The sequence below is a fragment of the Biomphalaria glabrata genome, chromosome 4 (assembly GCF_947242115.1).
Source record: "Biomphalaria glabrata chromosome 4, xgBioGlab47.1, whole genome shotgun sequence".
NCBI lineage: Eukaryota > Metazoa > Mollusca > Gastropoda > Planorbidae > Biomphalaria > Biomphalaria glabrata.
In genome coordinates this window covers 33,457,208-33,475,484 of record NC_074714.1, presented here as the reverse complement: position 1 = coordinate 33,475,484, position 18,277 = coordinate 33,457,208, and the positions used below count along the sequence as shown (strand labels likewise).

Sequence of the window (18,277 nt, the reverse complement as noted above, 5' to 3'; positions counted from 1 at the left end):
AGGAATGTAAAGCAGAGAGACAGAAAGAAGAAGACGAAGAAAAGTTGAAAAAAATAGAAAAAGGAGAGAGAGAGAGAGACACACAAAAAAAAAAAAGAAAAAGAAAGGAAGATAGAGAGAAAGAAAAGAAAACATTTTCTTAATTTGTTTACAAAAATTTGAACTAAATGGTGCAAAGACTTATTGATAAACACCGACCTTCATTTTTAAATAATAAACCTTTTTTGCATTAATGAAAAAATATGTTTCACTTTAGTGTTCTCTTATGTATCTCAGTGTTCTTTTATGTAGTTCAGTGTTCTCTATTGTAGTTCAGTGTTCTCTTATGTAGCTCAGTGTTCTCTTATGTAGTTCAGTGTTCTCTAATGTAGTTCAGTGTTCTCTAATGTAGTTCAGTGTTCTGTAATGTAGTTCAGAGTTCTCTTATGTAGTTCAGTGTTCTGTAATGTAGTTCAGTGTTCTCTTATGTAGCTCAGTGTTCTCTATTGTAGTTCAGTGTTCTCTATTGTAGTTCAGTGTTCTCTTATGTAGCTCAGTGTTCTCTTATGTAGTTCAGTGTTCTCTAATGTAGTTCAGTGTTCTCTAATGTAGTTCAGTGTTCTGTAATGTAGTTCAGTGTTCTCTTATGTAGTTCAGTGTTCTGTAATGTAGTTCAGTGTTCTCTTATGTAGTTCAGTGTTCTCTAATGTAGTTCAGTGTGCTCTTATGTAGCTCAGTGTTCTCTAATGTAGTTCAGTGTTCTCTCATGTAGCTCAGTGTTCTTTAATGTAGTTCAGTGTTCTCTAATGTAGTTCAGTGTTATCTTATGTAGTTCAGTGTTCTCTATTGTAGTTCAGTGTTATCTTATGTAGTTCAGTGTTCTCTATTGTAGTTCAGAGTTCTCTAATGTAGTTCATTGTTCTCTTATGTAGTTCAGTGTTCTCTAATGTAGTTCAGTGTTCTCTAATGTAGTTCAGTGTTCTCTAATGTAGTTCAGTGTTCTCTATTGTAGTTCAGTGTTCTCTTATGTAGCTCAGTGTTCTCTAATGTAGTTCAGTGTTCTCTATTGTAGTTCAGTGTTCTTTATTGTAGTTCAGTGTTCTCTTATGTAGCTCAGTGTTCTCTAATGTAGTTCAGTGTTCTCTCATGTAGCTCAGTGTTCTCTAATGTAGTTCAGTGTTCTCTAATGTAGTTCAGTGTTCTCTAATGTAGTTCAGTGTTCTCTATTGTAGTTCAGTGTTCTCTAATGTAGTTCATTGTTCTCTTATGTAGTTCAGTGTTCTCTAATGTAGTTCAGTGTTCTCTAATGTAGTTCAGTGTTCTCTAATGTAGTTCAGTGTTCTCTGATGTAGTTCAGTGTTCTCTTATGTAGTTCAGTGTTCTCTAATGTAGTTCAGTGTTCTCTAATGTAGTTCATTGTTCTCTAATGTAGTTCAGTGTTCTCTAATGTAGTTCAGTGTTCTCTCATGTAGCTCAGTGTTCTCTATTGTAGTTCAGTGTTCTCTAATGTAGTTCAGTGTTCTCTTATGTAGCTCACTGTTCTTTTATGAAGTTCAGTGTTCTCTAATGTAGTTCAGTGTTCTCTAATGTAGTTCAGTGTTCTCTAATGTAGCTCAGTGTTCTCTAATGTAGTTCAGTGTTCTCTGATGTAGCTCAGTGTTTTCTAATGTAGTTCAGTGTTCTCTATTGTAGTTCAGTGTTCTCTAATGTAGTTCAGTGTTCTCTAATGTAGTTCAGTGTTCTCTTATGTAGTTCACTGTTCTCTTATGTCTAATCAATATTTCAATTGTGTGTTTGCTTTACTTACGAAAATTTTCTCTTTTCCTGTTTTTTATAGTGGAATTTATTATTTAGCCTATTTTAAGATACCAAAGGCATCTATATAAATGTAACAAAAGATCCACAAACCATTGGACAATATATGTCCGTGTTTGTTTGTGTGGTGTCCGTGTTAGATCTCAAATATTAAAAGTGATCATTACATTTTTTAAATTTTATATTTCTAACATGCAAGGGTTAGGTATTTTTTATTACTGATAGACAATTTAGAAATATTTAAATTAAATAATTAACTTTTTAATTTAAAGTAAACCATTTTTAAGACTATAATTTAAAATAGATTCTCATATCAAAATGTTAACATTTCAATATCACACATACACAATGGAACTGTAACTTTATAACAAACAGACTCATATATGTTTGTCTTGCTGTAGTCTAGTTTCATACTCATGTTAGTTGTAACTTAATTGTGATATAAATATATTTAATATAAATACAAAAGCTAATCTAAGAGGGAGAACAGCAAAATGATGTATCTCAATACAGCAGGAATAATTTCCCTTTTTATATATAAAACATGATTACTTAAATAATCACTAATTGATTAATGAATTGGATATTTTATTTATTTATTGTCATCTACTAGGAATATTTTTTAAAATCATCTCGATCCAAAAATGGGAAGTGGGAGAAAAACGTGTAAAAACGTAAAAAGGGAAATAACTCCACATATACAGCGATGTCCTCAATAAGGGGGATCTATTTCCCTTTTTCGATTTCACACAAAAAAAAGATAATCAAAAAATGTTAATGTTTGTTATTCATGTTTTGCTAGTTACTATAAACCATTGTGTACAGTTTCAATTTGATACGAGAATGGGTATGTGAGAAAAAGCGAGTACAAAAAGTGTACCAGACAGAGAGAGTATTTTGATATAAGCTTTGTAAATAATGAAATCTTAATTTTTAATGTTTGTGATCTACGCCAGTGGTTCCCAGACTTTCTTTGTCTCGTAGACCCCTTACCGTGTTTTGTGGTTGTCCTTTTTTACGCCCCTGCTTCAGTTATACTGCAAGTGTTGAACATTCCTCAACTTTACTTAAATTATACATTTTTTAAAAACTAATTTATATCCTGTGGCTCGAAGGGTGAAAAAGTAATTTAAGGCGACATTAAAAGCTTCAGAAGTATTCAGAAATAATTTATCAACAAACTTCAAATTTAAACCAATTAAAATAACAGTTAATCTATGGTATTACATACAATCACCAAACACGCAGGAAAAGTTTTGTTAGGTTGGCAAAGCTTACTATTCGCTACGGAGATTTTGTTTTATATAGGCATTCTGTGGGGATTATGTAGGGCTTATATAGGGATTAAATAGGGATTATTTATTGAATTAAGCAGTCCTTCAAAAACATTAACTATTAATTTGTCTTAAGTATCATTGTAAAGTTTTCTTTAAGAGCAGTTTTTCGTGGATTTCTTGATCCATAATAAATCGAACATATGCCGATAAATACTTCATTGCCAAACAAGATTGAATCTGTCAGCTGTATAGAGAAATGTGTTGTTTTTTTTTGCTGAAATATGTCGTTTCAAACAATTACATAAGAATTAAGAAAAATTAGACTACATTCCAACAGAGCTCAAGAATATAGTGAACTCTTTTCTACAAATTCATTAACAACCGATGGGTTGGAGCTTGCATGGATGGTTTTCAAGAAGCCACAACAAACGGAGGAGCTGGAATTGAATGGCTCACTGGAGAAAAACTAATTAAGAAATTAAGTTAATGTAACTTGTGAGCAATATATCAAACATAGAGAAGAAATGGGAGCACTGGAGCAAGCAAATCATCCAATTAGACCAAACAGTCAGATTGTCTTCCAGACCAATGTAAGAAGTACTAAGAACAGTCCTCCAAAGTTTAAAAAAAAACTCTGATACTTCCTGGCTGCCTGGTTGTGTGGTATATGCTCTGTACTAACGTTTGGTGGTCACGAAAGTCCTTGGTTCGAACCCTGTCCACTCCCATCTCCCGTCTGGAGGTTTGGGCTAGGATGTAATTATCTACAGAATCTGAAGCTTGTAAAACATTTTTTGACAAAACAAATTGTCTGCCTTTGTAGAACTCAACAATTACAGGAAGAACACTAGAAGGAAATAAGAAAGCTGGCACACTTGCCAAATGTGAAAGAATAAATATACACTTGAAAATCGCACTCTATCCGGAAGAAATTCAGAAGCTAATAATGACAGTAACAACGAACAAGAAATACAAGGAAGACGTCTTTTTTTATCAGGGTGACATCATCTCTAATGATCCTACAGCGTAAATAGTTTCATAGCGGCATATAAACACTCGCTTATTTGACAAGGAAGGAATGATGTCATATTTCAAGTACTCAACGCTGTACAGTCTACATTTTTTTTTTTTGGTTTAATTTATAATTACTACTCTCAATTCGACAGATTTACGCTATTTAAATAGATTTATTAAATTAAATATAACAATTTTTCATTCGAGCACCAGGATAAAAATTTAAAGGATTTCCTAAGGTGCAAATCATAAATGTGTGTATGAAATAATTCCATTAAAGGAATACCAAAATTAAAGTCATCAAAGATTCATCATTGTAGACCCCGAAATTCACTTTTTCCCTTTCGTAGGCCCCGTGGAAGTCTTCGTAGACCCATAGGGGTCTTATCTAAATGTTGAAATTTGAAAGAAACTTTGCAACAATCTTTCGCAAACACGCTCATCTTTACAAATCAGGAAATAAACAAGCCTAATGCTACTCCCCTCCCCCTCCCAACTGCATTGGACACACTCTACGCACGAGACTTCAGTGGTGATATCCTGTTTCTCCGGTATGTGTAGTGGTCACTCACACTTAGGACTGACGCACACAGGACTACTTACACCCAGGACACTCACATCCAAGACCAGAAATACATTTAAGTAAGCGGAGACCCTGAAAAGGATCTTAGTAAGGCCGCTTCCCTCTTTGGAAACTAAAAATGCACTTAGTAAATATGACTGTAATATAAGCCATTTATAAGGGTAATATTTCCTTGAAGAAAGAACCATGATCTTGCTACGTTGTATTGTTTAATGTTACTGTACATTAAACAAACTGTAAAAACTCTTATTAGCCATATATATTAAAACCTGGGTTGAGTACATTAATTTTGTAATTAAAACAGACAGTTGTAGCCAGAGACTACGTCTAGTACACAGTCAAGGTGGTTAAGGCAAACTTTTCGATTACATTTTAATGTTAAACTTGTCTAGTTAAATATACTCATATGCTCATTAAAAAAACAACAACAAAAAACAAAACAAGTCTCCGATTGACATTATAAGTTTTTTAGTTTTAAGTTGCTTGTTGACCTCGCTTCAATGAGTCTCAGCTACAAATGTACAATTATCTTCACTACTGGGAATGTGTATCTGGGCCTTTTTTAAAATACCTATACACTGTCCATTGTCTACTATTAGCTTGCAAACTTTGGTGGGTCAACACTTCACCTACACCTTCACGGAATCGAAAACGGCTCTGACTATTTTCCTAGAAATATAACAGTTTATGGACACACACACAAAATAGCTAACTTGCCACACCTTGAAAACTCTGGTTTAACTGTTATAATTTTTCAAAATATAATACAGGAAATTTGGCTATTTAGAGCACGCTTTCAGCGGGTACAAACGCACTTAATGTTTGTTGTTTTTCTTTATTTGTTTTTTTCAAGAACTATATAGAAAGAGAAATGAATCTAGTCCACTGCTAAACTGATCAATTACTGAAAGGTAGCTTCAAACTCTCGAACGCTTCGTTAAAAAAAATGAAACGACAATAATTGTATCTTTCTTTAGAATACATATTTGTCTTTTAAAGTTTTTTTTAGTTCGTGGAGGTCCAAGAAGATAAGGCCGTGGAGGGTGAGGCCGTGGAGGTTGAGGAACTGCTCAGCCGCATAGTTCCCCTAATTCTCACATAGTTCCCCTAATTCTCACATAGTTCCCCTAATTCTCACATAGTTCCCCTAATTCTCACATAGTTCCCCTAATTCTCACATAGTTCCCCTAATTCTTACATAGTTCCCCTAATTCTCACATAGTTCCCCTAATTCTCACATAGTTCCCCTAATTCTCACATAGTTCCCCTAATTCTCACATAGTTCCCCTAATTCTCACATAGTTCCCCTAATTCTCACATAGTTCTCCCTATCTTGTAGCTTCCATTGTAAAACTGTCTATGTATCTGTTATCTTTTTTATATGACCTTTTTCTTCTAGGATAAAAATAAATTAACATTAGTAATTCCTTAACCACATCAGTTTCTTGTCCTGTAAGGACATCCGGGGAACGAAGATTTATGTTTTGAGTCTCTCTCTGTGGGAAGAAGGCTCGATGTAGACACACACACACACACACACATACACATATTTAGAGACACTCATTCCCTTTACAACACCCTCTTATACACATGTGTATGAATGCAACAATTGGAGTTACTTGCGACTTCCTGCTGTTGTGAAGTAAACTTGATGAAATGTGTTTCACTCTACAGCCGTCAGTCTTACCAGGGACGTGAGATGAAGGTAAGTGACCTACGTAACTCTAGCATCTCGTCTGTTACGTTTGAAGCGTCTTAGCATTAATACAAGTTCTAACTTTTATTACATAGTCATTCGCTTTCAAATAATGCAACGATTAGTATAGATTAGAGTATAGATTAGAATAGGTATACAAATTTGTAAAGATTAGAGTATAGATTAGAGTATAGATGAGGGTATAGATTAGTATAAATTAGAGTATAGATTAGAGTATAGATTGGTGTAGGTTAGAGTATAGATTAGAGTGTAGATTAGTATAGGTTAAAGCAGTGATGCCCAACCTAATTCAACATGCGGCCAATCTAATTTCCGACATTCGTGTCGCTGGCAATATGACAGAAAAGGTACACACCTGTGGAATACTGTACTGATATAAGTTAATGGCATATTGTCTTGCTGTCTGAAGATGTCATCAGTGGTGTATTTCTTATTGTCTTGCTACTGGATCAGAAATTTAGTCTATAAAACAAACACTACGGCATTACTACTATAACAACAATAATATACAAAGACACACATACACACACAAATCTGTTATTATTCTGATCTTTATATTGATAAAAAAATATTTACTATGAATATTAATGTTCTGTTATTACATCCTTTTTCCTAGATGCTCATCTGATGAAACATTTCAGTTCAAGAGATTTAACTCTACATCTCACAACTAGCAGAGATAAATCTAAAAGTGTGTTCAATAAGGGGAAAACACGAAAGCGTTGAAAGCTACATCCTACACGTGTAACAAATCCATTGTCATGTCGAAACACCAAAGTACGCTGACAAACCCTGCCAATCAATCTAGACCACGTCAGAACATGTACGAAACTGGACCTGGAACATCGTTGTCAAAGTCAAGTCCCCCGTACTATAATGTAACCAACCAAGCAAGTAAATATCCTGGATCAACAAGCAGTGGACTTCAACCAGACAAAAGCATTTCTTACATAGGTTTCCAGCAGCTTCAGGAGACACATCCTCAAGCGGAATTGTATTCGCAACTCTCTGTGGTAGATCATTATGAGTTACTGGCCCCTGTGCAAAACAACAGTATTCCATCTTTAGCACAGGCCAGAAAAAAATGCGTCTGTCTGGCTGCGTGCTGTATCCTAGTTGGTCTGGTTGTTGTATTGGCAACTTTACTGGGCACTCTGCTCGGAGTAGGGAAGAAACTAGACAATAACTTTAACGCTAAATTTTCTTCGTTTGTAAAGTCTCAGTCTGAAATACAGACTAACCTGTTAGCTTCCTTGTGTAGTTCCAAGTGTAACGAATCACCGGATGTGTCCATTCTAACCTCTCACAGTTGTTACTGCCTCTACAGAAAACAGCTTTCCTGGAACTCCGCCAGAGAGTTTTGTCTTGCCAAAGGAAATGGGGTCCACCTGGCAGAGATCTACACACAAGAGACAAACGACTTTCTGATTCCCATCTTACAAGCCTCGCAAACCAACATTGGGATCTGGCTTGGCGGTTCAGACTTGAACAAAGAAAATGTTTGGCGCTGGAACTACTCAGGGACAGTTTTAGAGACTTTTGAGCCTAGACAGTGGGGACTTGGTGAGCCCAGTCAAGTCAGGCCTGGGTTTAATTACAAGGAGCATTGTTTAGAAGTGTATAATCATACAACATTCACCTTCCAATGGAACGACCATGCATGTGAAGAGAGTGACTTGAAACCTTTTCTATGTCAGTCTTCAACAATCAATTCCCAATGTTTGTGTTAACATTCATCTCACTCAACAAAACACTGCCATAAAGTGGAGCTTGACAGATGATTGGCTATTTATATATATATATATATATATATATATATATATATATATTACTAGCCTTATATTACCCGCGGCCCTCGGGTCTTCATTTCAATACAATTGACACGATCACTGATATAGAGTATTAGAAACAATTACACACAATAATAATGTTGTAAATAAAGTGAATGCGTGAATGTTATAATGTTATGTCCCTGCGCATGTGTGACCTTTCTGTAGTATCTAATGTAATAATCGCCTTGTATCATGAATGGCAATTAAATATACACTAAGACGGATACGTCGCAGCATTAGGCAGCCAATCAATGTAAAAATGTTTTTGAAACAAATGTAAAGGTTAATTTTATTAATGAAATTAATTGATTATATTTTGTATGTTCATGTGTTAAAGTCAAGAGCAGATCTACCATCTTAGAATTAAATCTAGATCAAGGCTTCAAGACATTTTCTGTTTTGCTCATGAGTGACCTTTCGGTCTTGTCTCATGTAAACGTGGCTATATGACCTAGATCCATGAAATAGTAATACTTTCATAGTCGGGCAACTTTTTTTTTTTTGAGTTTGTTTTAGGGCTGCATATGCTACTATTCCAGTTAGCATCCAAGGAACATTTATGCCACCTTTTATCAAAATTGGCCAAACGGTTTTGATTTTCAATTCGGGACATACGTACATATGCCTTACTTTCTGCTCTATATTATAGATATTCTTATGTTGACGATTGCCCAATATTGTTTGTATTATATTTTTGTATGTAAAACATTCACAGTAAATACACGCAAGACTCAGAAGACGGAGAAGTTTATTTTGCAAAGCTTTTTATAATGATTCTTGTATTGTCAGCTTAAAGAAATAATTGTGCAAAATTTCAATTTGATCCGAGATTGAGTGTCTGAGAAAAAATGTGTTCGTACCTTTTAACAGACAGACAAACAGACAGACAGACAGACAGACCGATAGAGTGAGTTGATATAAACTTGGTAAAACAAAATTACGAAGAGAGTTTGTGTGTGTAAACACAAACTCAAAGATGGCTCTAAAGGGTTCACCCACGTAGGAAAATGTTCAACACAAATACCTGAAGCTATGAAGCACAAACTTTCAACACCTACGATCCGACCTACTTTCATAGGAAAACAAAAAGATAGGTGCTGATGAGATAGTATTGTTTTGCCATCGCAAGGCATGATACCGCAAAGTTCGGGAATACATTAATGTTGTTATTATTGTTATTATTATTATTACAATGTTTCCGAGATGTACAGATGAGCCCAATTCATCCAGCGCAGTTTGTGAGTGTTTGTTTGTGTATGTTTTTTTGTCTATATGTGTATGTTGTTGTTGTCGTTGTTTTGTTTTTTTTGTCTTTTGACAAATTTTATATCAACTTATTCTGTCTTTGTGTCCAAACATTTGTACACGTTATTTCTCCGACACCTAATCTCGGATAAAGCTGAAATTTCGCACAATTATTTCTTTTACCTGACAGCATAAGAATCAAGTAAAAAAAAATGAGATCTAAATAAATCCATGAAATAAAAATACTTTCATAGAGTTGGGCAACTTTTTTTTTTTTTGAGGGACTTTGTTTGGTATCTGACACTAAGAAATGAACTAGTACTTGACTGAAGTGGTGGTATAAGCTGAATTAGTCCCCTCTCTTTTAGGCTGCCGTCTCAGGCTTAGTGAACGCAAACATCAAATAAAAAGAATAGGTTACTTTACAATCTTCATAGACCCTTCACTGGCAGAATAGGTTACTTTACAATCTTCATAGACCCTTCACTGGCAGAATAGGTTACTTTACAATCTTCATAGACCCTTCACTGGCAGAATGGTTACGGCATTGGCTTAGAAGACTTAATCTCACAAGTTCGAATTCAGGTCACTCCCTTTTTTCTTTTCGTTTTTTTTCTCTGTCAGTCTAGATCTGTAACAAATGTAATGACATAACTGATCCAAACTAATTGACACAAGTAGGCTGAATGTAAGCTTGGTTTTTTTTAAAGTATTTTTTTATGTTTTTCTTGTGTTTTTTTAAATTGTTATAGAAAACATGTTGAGGTGGACCACTGCGGTCAAACTGACTGCCCAATTGTTTGGACCAATAAGAATTAAATGAACTGATTATCATGAGCAAATGGCCTAAGGATTGTTCATTACCGTATCACATTTCATCTTCTTTTGTATAAAAAACATTGTTTTAAATATACAATACATTTCATCTTCTTGTATTTGTCATTGTATTAAATAACTAATTGCACATTCTGTCTGCGTTTATCTTGTATTTGTCATTGCATTAAATAACTAATTGCACATTCTGACTGCGTTTATCTTGTATTTGTCATTGCATTAAATAACTGATTGCACATTCTGACTGCGTTTATTAGTCTTTACGTGTAGAAATAAAAATTGTGCGAGTGTCTGCCAGGGCCTTGTATCCAATGTATATTGTTAAATATATCTGTTCAAACACAGAGTGACAATTTGATGCATGTAACCCTTATCGAGGCGTTACTGTTTGTTGGCAGTATACTGTAAACCAGAGTCTAAACAACAGTGGGGCACGACGCCCTAAGGGGTTGCAAGGTTCTGGCAAAAGGTTGGGTGGGGCATAGCCAGTCATTTTATTTCAAGTGACAAATAAAATTGGCATTTTAGTTATCAATCTCTTTTTGAATATTAATCAAATATGTCTCAAAAATACAAATATTTAAAGTAAAAGGCGTATTTTCATCTTCTATTAAGGACCTTTTAAAATGTAACATGTTATTAATTTTGAATGTATGGATAAGGTTAATAATTATTATTTTAAAAATTATAAGTGTACGCTAAATGAATATATGGAGATGCTGTGTAAAAAATAGAAACTGAAAAAGATTTATTCTTCTAACAAAATTAGATAAATTGACAAGAAAAAAAAAATTCTTGACCTACTTTAAGCTACAATTGTGTACAAATGACAACAAAAATTAATATCTCCATTGTCATTTGTCATACAAATAAGACATAGATCTAGCTAGTTTTAGATCTAAATCTAGATTCGATCATAAGTCTAGTTCTAGAACTAGATCTAAGTCTCTAAGTCTAGATCTAGAGTCTAGAGTTAGATTTAAGTCTATATCTAGATCTAAGTCTATATCTAAGTCTAGATCTAGATCTAGAACCAGATATCTAAATATAGAATCTTGATCTAGAATCTACTATATCTAGACTAGAACTCTTATTATAAACATATATAAATCTGGGCTCTATTTAGTCTTATTTAGACAGTCAAGTGTAGGCTCCTATAATGAGGATAGGTCAAAACTGCGAGATATAAAAGCAGTTGTGTTTTTTGGACACTTATAACTAAAACGAAGTTCGTATCAAAATTCTTATTTAAAAAATAACATTTGAATAAGTATTCTATTCAATTAGTTATTTATTGAATGAAAAACATATTTTATAATGATCCATCATCATCATCATCATCAAACTCCATTAGAGTGAGGGCTTGAGAGGCTCAAATCCTCTTTTGCAAAAGCCCTGGACAGAAACCTTGCTGTCTTGCGTAGTGCATTAATGTCGCCATACAGGTCGAGAATTTTGGGTTTCCCAGACCTGTCGAGACGGAGATCAGCAAGTCTGGGGCAGTCAAACAGAATATGAGGTACGGTTTCCTCTTCTTCCCCGCATCGGGGGCACCGTGAATCAAAATTTGGCCATAGCCGCGAGAAATATGAGCCAACAGGACAGTGGCCTCTCCTGCACTGTGCTATAATAGCTTGCTCAGGTCTGGACAGCCTGCACCACGGGGAAGTGCGGTCAGGGCGCCTCATGCGCTTTTTGGGACTTCCCCCGGCACTCAAACCACATTTCCATTTCTGTTTTTCGTATTATAGCCAGGGCTTGATGAAAGCTTACAGCCTGTTCAGTGGATGGAATTTGCCCTCCCTGGTGGACCAAAGAGTCTGCAATTGTGTTGCCAGTCACAACTATGTGACTCGGTACCCACTGCATTATTACAGGGGTGCTATATCGTTGTTTAATGTTATGTTATGTTATGTTATATAATGATCCATTGACACTTTTATCATTGTGACCTTAGATGCAAATGTTTTGTACCAATGCGCGAATCTATGAATGAAGCTTGATTTATTAATGAAGAAGTCCATGACCCTTTACAAAAAGTTATCTCGCCTGAAGTTTTTCATTGAATAGTGGTGCAATTTTCTGAAAAAAAATTGCTTTCATATATAATTTAAAAAATTAGATGGTTCACTTTCGAAAAGAAAAAAGTAGCCGTTGCATCAGAACTTTGAATGATCTAAAATATCATGATGTCCGATTTTCATTTTCTCTTCTATTTTCTGGGATCTAAACGGGACAGACGGACGGACAGAGAGACCACACAAAACTAATAGCCTCTTTTCCACTTTCGAGGGCCGCTAAAAAAAGATTAAACAGACTAGCTTTAATAAGCATTGCGTAAATTTAGGTTTAAAACATATTGTTACGAATCTCACTATCCAGGCTCCTGCACCTTACACCACCAACTTAAAGAACTTGACAACTCAGGGCTCCAAAGTAACGTAACACTTTAATAGTTGAATAAATAACAGCCAATACTGTACAATTGGCAACACGTACACTGTACAAATATTTCTCCGATAACACCGTTCCGCCGTATCAACTCTTGCACTGGCCTCTCCGTCTCGTTCCGGGCTTGCACTGAGTTCAACAGTTCAGGACTGACTTCACACACTAGGCTCGTTGTGTCGGACTCGATCGCAGACCAAGATCAAGACGCCAGTCGTCTCAACTGTACTTGACAGTACTCCGCACTGAACCGTCGTAATGCTCCGTACAGAACCACACCGCTGAACTGTGCTGTAGTCGACCGGACTGTAGTGGACCTTCTGTCGTGAACCTCCTTTCTGAAACTCGCTGTATTGAGCCCCTTTTCTCCACCGTCTTGACTGCGACACCTCTACTCTTATATAGGGTCCCTATATAAATGGAAAAATCGATAGTGAAATCGACCTGCGTATCGCCAAGGCCAGTGCATCCTATGGCAGACTGTCTACAAATGTCTGGAACAGACGTGGTATCATCACAAACACCAAGCTAGGGGTCTACAGAGCCTTCATCCTCCCTACATTGCTCTATGCCTCAGAAACATGGACAGTGTACAGTAAACATGCAAAGAGACTAAACCGCTTCCACATGACATGTCTGAGAAAAATACTAAATGTCAAATGGCAAGACAAAATACCAGATACAGAAGTCCTTCGAAGAGCGTGTCTACAAAGCATCCACACAATCCTGATGCAGTCCCAGCTGCGATGGGCAGGTCACGTCTACAGAATGGAAGACCACCGCATCCCAAAACGACTCTTGTATGGCCAACTAAGCGAAGGAAAGCGCTCGCAAGGTGGGCAAAGAAAGCGCTTCAGGGACACCCTCAAAGCTTCTCTGAAGACGTTCAGCATAGACCCTGGCACCTGGGAGACAGAGGCACACGACAGAGCATCATGGCGTCACGCTGTGAAAACTGGCGCACAGGTTGCTGAGGAAAAAAGACAACGCAGGCAGAAGAAAAACGCCAGAAAAGAAAAGAAAGACAAACGACACTAGCTCCAGCTGGAATAACCTGCCCAGTGTGCAGCCGAACATTCCGGGCTCACATAGGTCTCACCAGCCACATGAGGAGGCATAAAACCCCAGTGCAAAGCCCTCAGCCCCCTGGATGACAAAGTGGTCATCATCGAACCACGATGGACGAACTATATATATATATAGGGTCCCTACTGGCCTTCTCGAACCGGACAGGACGCCGCTGGACGTTTCTAGGTGGTCAGATGACTACAACTCTCGTGACGCTCCTGTGCTCTGTTCACGACGGCGATCCTTCCCGAACCGTCCTGTTAACACACGACTCGGCTGATCGTCGTAGCTCGTCACGGTTGACCGCTCGTCTAGCGCTGGCCTGGGGCGATTTGCGTCGGCTGACTACACACACACCACTACCCCCATCTGTGCCACCACCAGGTTTATAACAATATTAAAGTTAAACAAACTAAAGGCTGAATTGTGTTATAATTATGTTTTTTTTTTCTTTTTCATCGCATACTTAAAACTCTCTCTGTTCTTACAATGCTCACAGGCTTAGTGGTGTTACTGGCTGAAAAAAAAAAGATTGTGTGTGATTATAAATAGTTTTACCAATTATTGTACCATAGCATTTAGCTTTCTCCATGCACTATGATCCTACACTTGTCTGGACCAGTTTTTAAAGGAGGAGGGAAGAAGGGGGTATATTGGTGAATTTTTACATGATTGTTTTTTAAATGCCTAAACATGTTCACTCGGGGCTCAAGAGTCCTCATAGCGACAATAAGCCTTGTCATATTTGTTCATGTTGTCTTCACTAAGACTTAGACGACTTAGAAAGGGGACTATTTCATCCTATACCACCACTTTAGCCAAGTACAAATTCTTTCCCTTGTTCAAGATACCAAACAAAATAATTAATTACCTATAGCTAATTAATTAATTGGTTTATTTTTAAAAATTGATTCTTTTCTTGTCAGGTACAAGAAATAATTGTGCAAAATGTCAGCTTGATTTGATTGGGTGTGGGAGAAATAACATATACAAATTTTTTTTACCGTGTAGAGAGACAGAGTGAGTTGAAAGAGTTTTTTAAAAAGTCGCTTTTTCTGAAAGACGTATGATGAACATATAACAAATTGTACACCTACGACTTACTCACATTTTTCATTCACTAATTTGTAAGCGAAGTTTTTTAACGTTCACTTTGTCTTGGTTGTATTTTGTCTCCTCCATTGTGAGGCTTTAGTTCTTTGTCCTCCTAGAGGCTTGAACGTGTCCTATAAGTGGGTCTCACTGCGTTTGTTTCTCAACATAAGACCGAGGAAAAGTTGAGCAATGAAATAAAAACGCCTTCATTGAGTTTCTGTGGTAGACCAGGCTTTCCTTTGCTTTTGTTTTTTGTATTACTCGGACTTTCATAGACACTTGCATTCAACCAACTGGAAAACGGATCTTCCTCACAAGTTCTCGGGGACAATTACAAAAGAGTTGATCTCAAGGTTTTGTATGTGTTCTAAATATTCGTCTGAAACTGCTATAATATTTAATTTATTGAAGTATTCATGCAAGGCAGGAATATAATAAAAATTATGATACTCCACTTAAAAGATGCAAATTGTTGTATATTTTCCTTTTAATAAGTTAAATTCATCGCAATTGATTAGAAAAAAAGCAAGATATGCAATTTTTTTTAGCATTCATGGTTCTGTTAAAACTTCAAATTATTTTGTGCTGAATTACTTTGTATCTCAAGAAAACAAAGAACTCCAGATTTCATAAAGTCTTGACCATTGACTTCAATATTATACTAGACTGGAAACCGGAAATAAATTCTTATCCGCGATTGATCGATTCACAGACCTATATATATATATTTGTACGTAAACTCTTTTTTAAGCTCTAAGGGGAGTCGCCCCAATAAATCTTTTCCGTCTTAGAAAAGTAATGATCTTTAGTTTTCAAAGTTTAGAAATAATGCAAAATCATTTCTCGGATATTCACGCAAAGATATGAAACTAAGCCATTTCCTGTTTGTTTCCATTGAGATAATGTTTCAAAAATCCTGGATCGAAATAATTCATGTAGATTTAAATCATCTTATGTACATTTAAATATATTGATTACCTAGATCTTTCTAGATTATTTATCTAAATATTGCAAAATAATAATTATTAGACGAGAGTAGGCCTACTCTTATTTTTGATGTTCATTTACTAGATCTTGAGCTAAAAATTAAATTATATACTATGTTTTGTAAAATGTTTTACATGTTTCGGATGTTCCTTCAGAGTTGAAGATAGTTTACTTCCTAGTCCAAACCTCCCGCAGGACGACGGGGGATGGGAGCGGGCAGGGTTTGAACCCGGGACCATCGATAAATTCAAACGACAGTCCTTGATCCAACTTTCTAAAAAATTCTGAAATTTTTTTAAAGTGTTAAAAAATCTCCATGTCCAGTCTAGATATAGTATATATAAGTCTATGGTTTTGATCTCTTAGGAGTAAAATCCATGTCATTATTGAATAAGTTTACTTTCGAATTTTTTGTACGAAACTACGACATGATACTTTTGATCAATTTGAAATGCATTCTAGATCAGTTCAACAACGAACAAGATTTCTGTTCGAATGAATCAGAAGTGCGTCATCGTTGAGCATTTTTTTAAAATTTAAGGTGTGTGTGTGTGTGTATGTGTGTGTGTGTGTGTGTGTGTGTGTGTGTGTGTGTGTGCTGGAAGGGAAGTTTCATTGAAGGATGCACATAAAAATTCTTTGAGGAAAAGGGAGGGGGGTGGCATTATAATGTTGGCTGTTCTACTAAATGAATTGTGTGCTATACGGGGGGGGGGCATTATAATGTTGGCTGTTCTACTAAATGAATTATGTGCTGTACGGGGGGGTGGGGGGTGGCATTGTAATGTTGGCTGTTTTACTAAATGAATTGTGTGCTATACGGGGGGGGGGTGGCATTGTAATGTTGGCTGTTCTACTAAATGAATTGTGTGCTGTACGGGGGGAGGTGGGGCATTGTAATGTTGGCTGTTCTACTAAATCAGTGATTCCCAAAGTGGTCCATATAGACCCCCAGGGGTCTACGAAGACCTCCAAGGGGTCTACGAAAGTAAAAAAATAATTTGGGGGTCTATGAGATGTCCACGGGGGTCTACGGTAATAGATTTCATTTAAGCAGGTCGTAACTTAATTTTCACATTCCATTAATGTAATTATTTCATACACTAATATATGATTTGTACCCGAGTTAATCCTTTCAATATTTATCCTGCTATTGAAACGAAACATTGTTGTATTCAATTTCAATACTTATTTAAATAGCTTAATTTTGTCTACATGTAACTAATATTAAAAAAAAAAAAAAAAAAAAAAAAGGAAATGTAGATTGTACAGCGTTAATTATTTAAAATTGGGATTCATTCTTTCCTTGTCAAACACGCAGTTGCCTAAGTGACTCTTTTGTGACGATATGACACCAGTTACGCTGGAGGATCATCTGAGACAATGCCACCCTAACAAAAATTAAGATTTGAACAACTTTCAAACACTCAAAGTTCAGAATTGACCCACAAAATCTCTGTTTGACATCATTTAGAGAAGATTTTGGTTTGTGAGCGTCTTTCAAGATTTCTTTACTTATAGCAAAATACGGAAAACAGCAAAGGTCAAACATTGTTATTACCTTTTTACAAAAACCTACATCTGTTAGTATTAAAAGAATTTCTTTAAGCGACAATACAGTTTAAGGTCGCTTCGGTGGCATGAGTTATAAAATTAAAACCTTCTTATGTAAATCTTTGCAAAAGATATAAATACAGTTTGGTCAGACAAGGTGTAGCGCTGTGTGCTACAAACTTTCTAATGGTCACCATCTTATCTCATCTCATCTATGCCTGTGGTCCTTTCTGGGCATAGACCACAGCCCACCAACCAGCTTTCTCCAGGCATCTCGGTTCTAGGCGAGACTCTCCAACTGTCTCCACGTCTTGCCCATCTGCTTGGCATCTGCTTCCAAATCGCGGTGCCATGGTAAAGCTCAAGCAGCCTTCCATTAGCTAAAGAACACCTGGGGATCTAGGGAAAAAGCACCACCACCAAGATTAGGCTATGTAACACCATTGTTAGGCCGATACTACTTTATGGAGAAGAGACCTGGAGAACCACCATCACCACCATGAAAAAAATCCAGGTATTCATCAATAGCTGCCTGAGGAAGATTCTTATAATCCGCTGGCCAGACAAGATCTCGAATGAGGAACTGTGGCAATAACAAAGCAGCAGCCCATTGAAGTAGATATCCTTCAGAGACGCTGGAGATGGATAGGTCACACCCTTCGCCAGCCTGCATCCAGCATAACATGGCAAGCCCTAGCCTGGAACCCACAAGGAAAGAAGAAGAGGGGACGGCCCAGGAATACATGGCGCTAATGGTGCCGTCTCCTTATATTTCCTTAAGGTTGACCGACGAGACCTGGTTTAGGCTCCAGTTACTCGCCTTCGCCCC

The 18,277-nt window shown here is 36.5% G+C and overlaps 1 protein-coding gene across 2 annotated transcripts; it reads left to right on the top strand.

Annotated features, from left to right (window-relative positions):
* The first annotated feature begins 6,240 nt into the window (after positions 1-6,240).
* On the top strand, positions 6,241-10,537 carry LOC106079241 (uncharacterized). Of its 2 annotated transcripts, XR_008777755.1 has the most exons (3): positions 6,241-6,373; positions 7,002-9,878; positions 9,961-10,537. XR_008777755.1 is itself a non-coding variant. In XM_056028010.1 (2 exons), exon 2 carries the CDS (start codon positions 7,147-7,149, stop codon positions 8,113-8,115), a length of 969 nt encoding a protein of 322 aa, XP_055883985.1. In that variant the 5' UTR covers positions 6,241-6,373; positions 7,002-7,146; the 3' UTR covers positions 8,116-10,537. The 2 variants fall into 2 exon arrangements, 1 of the variants encoding a protein (XP_055883985.1); XM_056028010.1 differs by having other exon boundaries at positions 7,002-10,537.
* The last annotated feature ends 7,740 nt before the right edge of the window (positions 10,538-18,277 follow it).